At 40.1% G+C, this 9753-nt stretch overlaps 1 protein-coding gene across 3 annotated transcripts in view; it reads right to left on the reverse strand.

Annotated features, from left to right (window-relative positions):
- Stt3a (STT3 oligosaccharyltransferase complex catalytic subunit A) overlaps positions 1 to 9753 on the reverse strand; it is a 40826-nt gene that overhangs the window by 14202 nt on the left and 16871 nt on the right. For all 3 annotated transcript variants that reach the window (XM_008834919.2, XM_029564429.1, XM_029564422.1), the window contains exons 8-13: positions 8693 to 8857; positions 6754 to 6934; positions 5043 to 5198; positions 2942 to 3033; positions 1127 to 1282; positions 738 to 926 (exon numbers count right to left, since the gene is read on the reverse strand). In XM_008834919.2, coding sequence (XP_008833141.1) covers positions 738 to 926; positions 1127 to 1282; positions 2942 to 3033; positions 5043 to 5198; positions 6754 to 6934; positions 8693 to 8857 — 939 coding nt within the window. The remainder of the gene's footprint in view (positions 1 to 737; positions 927 to 1126; positions 1283 to 2941; positions 3034 to 5042; positions 5199 to 6753; positions 6935 to 8692; positions 8858 to 9753) is intronic.

Genomic DNA, 9753 nt, shown 5'->3' on the forward strand with positions numbered 1-9753 from the left:
AAAAACCAAAGCTGGAAGGGAAATCACAAACTTCAAGATGTGATGGACAAAGATTAAGAGATTCTTAGTTTGGGGCCTGGATACAAACTTCAGTAGTAGAGTATTTACTCAGCATGTATAAGGTGATGAGTTCAATCTTTACCACTGCTAGTTTAGACTCAGCAAATCTGACTCAGAAACGCTACCCAATAACTGTTGCAAAAGAAATCATTTCAAATCCTCAAAAGACATTACCTAAAATGTTAAAAGTAGTTATCATTAAGTGCACTGTTTTCCTTTATTCTATTTTCTGATTTTTTTTCTACAGTGGACATGTATTATTTAACTTTTTCTTCTTTTATAATTGGGACAATCTACCTCATATTAAAACCACCATCAATGCAAGTGTCCAAGCCAAGTAAAGTCTAGATTTTTTTTTTTATTTTGGTCTTTTTGAGACAGGGTCTACCTGTAGCTCCAGCTGTCCTGGAACTCACACTCTAGACCAGGCTGGCCTTGTCCACCAGCCTCTGCCTCCTGAGTGCTGTTAAAGCCATGCCCCATCATGCCCAGCGCAAAGTCTAGATAATTTAATAAAAGTCATGATAAAAGAAAGCCCTTAAGAAAAAAAAAGAAATCCCTGAATGGAGGTTGGTCTTTCAAGTTCATAAACATTAGGTTTCTAAATTTCTAATTTCTCTAAGCTTTCCAATATCAAATGTTATTGCCAGTATCCCACAATCCTCCCAAATTTTCACCTCTGGAGTATTGTGACGAAGCCAATAATATGCTTCTCGGAAGTCATCAAAAATGATCCTACTGCCATCACCACCACGGGCAGACAGTACGATGGAAGGAGAAGAGTAGGCCTCACTGGTCACCCAGGTCGAATGAAAAGTGTAGGTGATGAGAAAGAAAGCCATGACCAGTATCATTCCACTTGCTACCTACACAAAAAATTATAAGGTAAACCAAAATAAATTTAGACAACACAGAACACTATCTTACATATAGTCAGTAATACGAGATCAATCAAAGTTAAGCTACATGAAATAATTCTGACCACCTAGGACAGTACTCTAATGCCCCACTCACACACAAGTGCATGCATTTTCCTAAGCCTATTTTAGTGTTGCTTAATTCTCACTTCATTCTTAATAGGGTATGTAGAATCCTGTTGCTTCTTGTTCTTCTTATCTGGGCGACTTATATCCAGATTCTTCATATATGTGGACAGCACTTGGGAGACACCAATGCCAGAAAGAATGCACATAACAGGTGCCAATACCAGCATTAGACGCACCTGAAAGTAACAGGAATCTTTATCAGTCTAATCAGTGTATCATATTATACACTTTAACTTAACAGAAGATTATGACATCATTTAGCAATTTTCAACAGACATGCTATTTCAATGAAGATGGAATAAAAAATATCTGGTATAGCTACAGTACAATAACTACATATTACTTTAACTTTGTTGTAGATAAGCCAGGTGTGGTGTACTCTTTTAATCCCAACACTTGGTAGGCAGAGGCCTACACAGTGAATTCCAGGTCAGCAGGTACTAAAGGAACTCTTCTCCACCCAAAAAGTTCAAAGCCACTCTGGGCTATGTAGTAAGACCTTGTCTCAAAAACCGTAAACATAAAAAGCAAGCTTTGCTGCAATTTTGGTTTTTGCTTTGTTTTTAAGTTAGGGTCTTATGTAGCCCAGGCTGGTCTCACCTTTCTATGTAGCCAAGGATGATTTTGAACTTTTGATACCCTCCTACCCCGTTCTGGACTACTGGGATTACAGGGGTGGGTACACTAACACATCTATTTGGGGGTAGGCTTTCTTGTTCCATGAGTCTGTGTGTGTGTGACAGAATTTCGTGTGTGTGTGTGTGTGTGTGTGTGTGTGAGAAAGAGAGAGAAAGAGAGAGAGAGAGACAGAGACAGAGACAGACAGACAGACAGACAGACAGGATTTCTTGTAGCTCAGGCTAGCTTGGAACTCAGGGTGACAGTGAACTCCAGATCCTCCTGTCTCCACATTCCAAGTCCACCACCATGCCTGGCTTAGTGACAAAATTTTAAATTAATTTTTATGTTGGAAGTTATGTGTACATACGTATGTGTGCTCTTAGATATGAAATAATGCAAAATATTTTTTATTTACTCATTTTTGTATGTTTTTGTTTTTAGAGACAGACTAGCTATGTAGCCCAGACTGTCCTCCAACTTCTGATCCTCCTTCCTCCACTTCCCAAGTGCTAGGACTGCAGGCAGACCACCATCCCTACCTAAAATGTATTTCTTAATTTCTACTTATCATCAAAATAATATGAGAAATATTTCACTAGTATATCGTATTAAATCCTTCTCTGTCTTAACAACCTAGCAGTAGACAATATTCCTAAGGCTTTAGGATTTTTAAACTATCCAGGTTCAAATTCCCCAACGAAGTAGAAAAGTGACTAACACAAGGTTATAAACCCAAGAAAGACAGACCCCACAAAGACAATATGTGTCTTGTATATTCCTAAGGATCAATAACAGTAAGCAGCTTTCTAAAATTCAGTCCTTCAAGTGTTTCCCTCAGAAGGGAGCACCTGCATAATCAACAGTATTTTCTGAATCTTGCCAGGCAAAAACAAACAAAAAAAAGCACTTCCATGTTAGAGATAAAAGGCAGGGTCTGGAGAGATGGCCCAGCGGTTATGAACACTGGCAGTTCTTGCAGAACACCCAGGTTCAACTCCCAGCACCCACATGGCAGCTAACAACTGTCCGTAACTCCAGTTCCAGGGGATCTGACAGCCTCTTCTGTCCCCTACAGGCATCGAGAGACATGGGTACACTTACTTATGTGCAGGCAATACACACACACACACACACACACACACACACACACACAATAAAATGAAATAAATTATTAAAAAAAAAAAGGCTTTGCTAAGACTGAGGGAATTCCTCACCATTACAGCTGAAAAATACATGCTGGTCACACCATACATGATGATAAAAATCCGGGCATCAGACAGGTTGCTAAAGCAGTAATAGAGACCAACTACAAAAGAAGGAAGGAGAAGTAAGCAGATGAGCCCTGTAGGCAGAACCGTACAAGGGAGTCACTACTATACAACTGATGACGTCACACATTTAATCCAGAAACTCCACTTCCAGGAATCTATCCTAAAAAAACAATTATAGAAACAGGCAAAGATGTTTACTACGATATTCTTAAATACCAAAAAATTTTTTTACAATCTATATGCCTAGCAAAGAAGCTAGTTAATTATAGCATATTTTAAGTATGAAATGTAGTAAGATACTGCTACATGAAGTTAGTTATAGGTAACTCGCCCGCTTCCACATCTTCATCCATTTCTGCAGATGAAAAAAAAAAAAAAATCTAAGAATGATAAAATCAATACTGAATCAGCAGAAATTATCATGATTATTTTTCGCCCCAGTACTAAGGGTTGAACTCAGGCCTCATATGTGCTAGGCAAGTGGGTTACCACTGACTACAGCCCCATCCCTATCATGATTCTTTATGAGTAGTGGGAAAAACTGTATGATCTCATTCATGTTCAACAACTCAGCTCACAAATGCCTGGAACTTCCAGTTCCAGGGAGCCGACACCCTTTTCTGGCCTCTACAAGCAATGCATGCACTTGGTGCATCTTCGTACATGTAGGCAAAACACTCATATACATAAGAAATAAAAAAATTTTTTAAAAATTATAAGTAGGATTTTGGGGTTAGTGTGGTGGTATGCACTTTTAAGCCCAGCACTTAGGAGGCAGGCAAATCTCTCTGGGTTAGAGGCCAGCCTGGTCTACATAGCAAATTCCAGGCTAGTCAGGGCTACCTAGTGATACCCTGTCACAACAAACAAAGTTTGGTTATAGCTCTTTGAGAGTGTTTCCCTATGTGGCCCAGGGTGGACACTAATCCTCCTGCATCTTGCTCCCAATTGCTAGGAACATAGGCATGCATCACTATACATGACCAGAGACAGGTGGAAGGACTCTTGCAAATCTCCCTTCTCGTTTTAACTTACCCAAAGTGGTTTTACAAATTATACAAAACACAATAAAAATCTCACTATGGAACTTCAATACTGCCAAGAAGAAAACTGAGAAAGAACATGCTAAAAGTACTAAATTTAAAAACTGAATAAAAATCAGTTGATCATGGATTTCTCTTTCCCATGGAAAAGGAATCCACCTCCCAGCATTTCGGAAGAGAGACAAGAAGCTAATGACCAACAAAGCAGTAGGTGAAATGGTCTCCAGGAGACAAGCAGAGAAGTCTTTCTAGGTGACATGCTGGAGGTATAATTAAGCATGTAATTAAGGTTCAATTAAGCATGATGAATTAAAGAAAACTAGAGTTGAATTTTAATTTAGAACACAAAATTTTAGGACTCAACTTGCTAATGTCTGTAGCTTCAATGTCTGATGTCTACATTGCTTCAAATATTTAGAAAAATATACTTAACCATCCTCTATCCTACACTATACAAGCAGAGTAACAAAAAGGGTTGAGGGCCTGTGAGATTAGCTTAAAGGTGAAGGGGCCTGTTGTCAAGCCTCACTACCTGAGTTCAATCCCTGAAACCCAATGGTGGAAGGAGAGAACCAACTCTCAAAGCTGTCCTCAAACATGTGCACAAACACAGATAAAACACACACACACATATTAATTAATTAATTAATTAATTAAATTAAAAATAAATAAATGTGGGACTGGAGAGATGGCTCAGTGGTTAAGAGCACTGACTGCTCTTGCAGAGGACATGGGTTCGAATCCCAGCACCCACATGATGGCTAACAACTATTTTTAACTCCATTTCCAGGGGATCTGGTACCTTCTTTAGACCTCCATGGGTATTGCACAACACGGGTGCACATACATACGCAGGCAATACACTTATACACATAAAATAAGTAAAATATTTTTTAAAAATAAATAAATGTAAAAAAATTTTTTTACAGGATGGGGGTAGTTGACATATCTGGAATCAAATGGTGATTCTTATGAAGGTGACTTCAAAATGCAAGACAGACCTGGAAACATGAAGACAAGGAGCTGGAGATCAAAATAGTAGGAGGACCAGGTCGTGGGCTGATGCTCAGACACAGAAGCAATGATGGGGATGTTGTTCTTAGCATAAGAAGGATCCAGCAGTGAGTAGAAACGCCCTGTCCAGGGAGAAATTTTTCCTGAAATAAAAAAAAAGAGGCAATAAAGATTTTGCATACACTCCTAAAACATTAAACTAGCATCCTAACTAATCACAACATCCCACTTTATTTTTCAGCAGCAGTAGTAGTAGTAGCTTGTGTGTGTGTGTGTGTGTGTGTGTGTGTGTGTGTGTGGGGAGAGAGAGAGAGAGAGAGAGAGAGAGAGAGAGAGAGAGCGCACAACAGAGAAGGAGTGTACATGAAAGAGAGAGCAGGAGCACACATGCCATGACACATGGGTGGGTGTCAGAAGACAATTTTCAGGAGCTGGTTCTTGTTTTCCACCTTCTTGAGGTAGGAGCTCTATTATTGTTTTTGCTCAAGAGCTTCTAGGTGATTCTACCTACCTCAACTACCCATCTCTGGCTAGGAGTGCAAAATTGTGAGGCAAGCACTTTTACCTACCGAGACATCTTACCAACCCACAATATTCCATTTTAGTAAAATTCTCAGAAAAGAACTGTGATGGCTAATCCTGGGTGTCAACTTGACTGGATCTGGGATTAACTGAAATGAGAGAGATCTTCTTAATTGGATCATCTGAAGCTGGAAGACATGCCCTAAATGTGGGTGTTACCTTCTGATGGCAGCCAATATAAAAGGCCATGGCAGAGGAGAATGCCTTGCTTTTTGCTGCCTGCCTTCTCTCTGGCTGGTGAGTTCATCTTGCTGCTGTAGACTGAAGACTAGCTGACCTTTTGGAATTCATCAGACTTTCAGCACCAGACCAGGACTACTGAGACATCCAGCCTCGTGAACTGAGCGACTACGGATTCTCAGCCTCTCCAGTGTGGTGCAGCCATTGTTGGACTACTCGGACTCTATCCTGTGAGCTAAGCTGATAAATCTCTATACATATATATTCATTCTACTGGTTCTGTTTCTTTGGAGAATCCAGACTAATACAAAAACTTTCTTTGCTTTAGTACCATCAATAATATTTACAGAGTTTTACTCCCTTCCTTTTAAACCTGAGTATTTTTTGTCAACGTAAGAATTGGGCTGTATATAAATTCAGGGAGAAGAGAGGCAAAGAAGCTTCCTAGAAAGGAAATTAGGCTTAATAAGGTCAAACCAAGGGCAAGCTCAGAAACTAAGTGAACTAGGTCCTTTAGTCCCACTCTGAATTAGCCAAAATCAAATTAGCCTCTGAGAAGCACAAGCAGAGAATACCAATCAAACTAAACAGCCATGATTTAGTACCCACAGAATCAGAAAGGTGCCATGACATAAGGTACAATAGAGTGTAAGGATTTCTATAACCCAATCAATAGGAAAGAAAGAAAAATCTGAAAAAAGATTGGCAAGGTAAGACATGGTCCTTTCAGCAGCTCCAAGAAGACACTCTAAGCCTAATGAACACAAACTCTGGGCTGAGTAGCAGAGTGAATATACAAAAAATCAAGACTTAAGTGCTTGAAAAAAAAGAAAAGTAAAAGAAAAAGACTCTTCTGTGGTCAGAAAGTAGCCAGTCTTTGTGGTACGACACTGTCTTACCCATGTACATTTAACTGTAAAAGCTGTGCTCCTCTACCTGTCAGCATGAGGAGAGCTCCCACGGTGAGTAGAACAAAGCCAACCAGGGAGATGACACTCCGGAAGAGAACTTCAAATTGCTGTGGGTTCAATTTGCTGCGCAGGTAATCCACAAAGGCATGGATCTGACAGAGACCAAAGACTCCAAAGGCTGCCATGTGCTCTGATGAAAGGACAGGCTGTAAGAGAGGGGGAAAATATTATGTACAGCAATATTAGAGGCAAAAAAAAAAAGAATGAATTCATACAAAATTGGCATTTTCCTCATCTACTTCAGACCAAGGAGTCAAATGAGTTCTGAAGTTCCCAAAAGAACTAGGATCAGTATAGAAGAGGGTTTAATTTACCTATTACATTTTCCAAAGAACATGTGGAGTAATCCAAAGCAAACCATATACCACTATAATCACATCTTTGCCATTTGCTCAGACTGCTTCCTTGTTTGGACTACAATTTTCCCCAAATTTCTGTTCACTGAAATTCACCATTCCAGATCCAATGCAAGTATCATCTTATCTAACAAGTCAATCACTCTATGTTCTATGGCATTCTAGATTTCTTTTAGCACTTGATCACACTTTGCCTTAGACACCAGTGGTTCCCTAACTCTAGCGGGCATCATAACCAGTGGGAGTGTTAAAACAGGTTGCTGAGCCTCAACCCAAAGTTTGAGTCAATTGTCTGGTTTTCTGCTTCCTTTGCCTTGGTTTGGTTTTGTCTGGGTTTCTTTTGTTTCGTTTTTGCTTTGTTTTTTTGGAGACAGGGTCTCATGTATCCTAAGCCAGCCTTAAACTCCTGATCCTCTTACCTCTATGCATTTGTAACAAGTTTCCAGGCACTGCTTATGCTGCTGGTCTAGAAACTACTTTCTAGAACTACTGCATTATAGGCTTCAGATAGTTGCATGTATTTCTTTCTCTAGCTTCCTTAAGGAATAGATTATTTCCTCTCTCTTTACATTTTTCAGCAATTGGCAAATTACATATAGTAGACGATCAGAAATATTTGCTTATCTCTAAAATAAAGATGAGAATTTCATGAGAATAGTTTCTGTTAACTCTACATAACAATGTAGGTAAAATGTTTGTGCTTTCCTTCCTAAAGGACTCACATGTAGGCCCCACTAAGATCAGGACCCACTGCTATAAATTAAGTCAATACCACTAAAAGGGTTGGAAATCTTAATTTTTTGAAATTATAACTTGGATCATTCATATCACCTCAACTAAAGTGTTCCTCTTCCTCCCACAAACTTAAGCCAAGGGCTGGGCGTGGTGGCACATGCCTTTAATCCCAGCACTCAGGAAGCAGCGGCAACTGAATCCCTATGAGATCACCTGGTCTCCATAGGGAGCTCCAGACCATCTGGGGATACAGGGAGAACCTGTCTCAAAAGTAACAAACAAACAAACAACCAAAAAAAAAGACCTAAGCCAAGCCACAACAGCAAAACTAAGCCAAGCCAAATTCAAGTAAGAACCATTAAATTCATGGGGCTAGAGAGCTGGCTCAGCCACTGGCTGTTCTTGCAGAAGACCCGGATTCTAATCCCAGCACCCACATAGCAGCTAACAACTGTCCAATTCCATGAGAACTCCAATTCCAGGAGATTCGACAGCCTCTTCTGTCCTCCGCAGGCATTGCATGACAAGGATGAACTTACCTACATGCAGGCAATACACACATACACATAAAATAAAAATAATAAATAAAATATATTTAAAAAAGAACCATTAAATTCGAACTGCATATAGCAAATGTTAACATGCTACTGGAAGTAGATCTTAATGACCAATGATTCTGTTGTTTCCATTAACAAATAGCTCCAAATCATAGCTGTAATTTATACTCTTCTTTAGAGAATACAATGTAAGACCATCTTATTGGAACTGCTTAGAAAAAAACAGCCACAGAAAACTACAAAGTCTAAGGCTTACCTGGAAACCCACAAAGGATATCTGCATAGAAAGAATGGTGCCCAAGCAGTAAACAGTGCAGTAGGCAACATATATCCGGTGGGAAAAACGGCCTGTCAGCATCAGTACCAGGACATGAAGAGGGATCAAATTAATCAGGAACACATAACCTCCCCATGAAGAGACCTATGAGAGGATAGAAAACAACAGTTCCTCTGAGCATTTTTCACACCACCACCACTAAACCAGTCATCACCTGTCACATTTTTTTCCTTAGACAGAGTCACACTGTGTAATCCTGATAGTCTCAAATCCTTAATCATCCTGCCTCAGCCTATGAAGTGTTGAGATTGTGAGTGCTACCACACCTGGAATACCTGTAACCTTTTTACAGCATCTCTTCACATAACTATACACTTTACTTATGCCAAGTGACTTAAAGCGTTTAAATGTTTTTTTGGTCTTTTTGAGACAGGGTCTCCCTGTAGCCCCAGCTGTCCTGGAACTCACTATGTAGACCAGGCTGGCCTTGAACTCAGAGATCCACCTGCCTCTGCCTCCCGAGTGCTGGGATTAAAGGCATGTGTGACCACGCCTGGTTAAATAATTATTTTTTACATATAAATATCATATTAAAGGGGCTCGAGAGATGGCTCAGCAGCTAAGAGTCATCTTCTTACAGAGACACAGGTTCAAATCCCAGCACCCACATGGCAGCTAACAACTGTCCGTAACTACAGTTCCAGGGGCTCTGACACCCTCTTCTGTCCTCCAAGGGCATTGCATGACTCAGGTGCACTTACATACATGCAGGCAATACATGCATACACATAAAAATAAAATCAATAACTTGACAAACAGCAAAGCCAGACAGGCGATACCTTCAGTCGAGTTCTTGGACAGGATGGATAAAGGCTCTTCCAGACAGTTCCAAGATACTACTGGAGAAATGAACGGCAGACCCCAATTCTTTCCAAAGGAATACTGACAATGGATTGCTGTAGATGAGGAACAACTGATCCTCCTGGAACAGGGACCTCTGGCTGAGTAGATTTACCAGAAGGGCAGATGGGGGTGAATAG

Source organism: Nannospalax galili, unplaced genomic scaffold (genome assembly GCF_000622305.1).
Source record: "Nannospalax galili isolate Female #2095 unplaced genomic scaffold, S.galili_v1.0 scaffold690, whole genome shotgun sequence".
Classification (NCBI taxonomy): Eukaryota; Metazoa; Chordata; class Mammalia; order Rodentia; family Spalacidae; genus Nannospalax; species Nannospalax galili.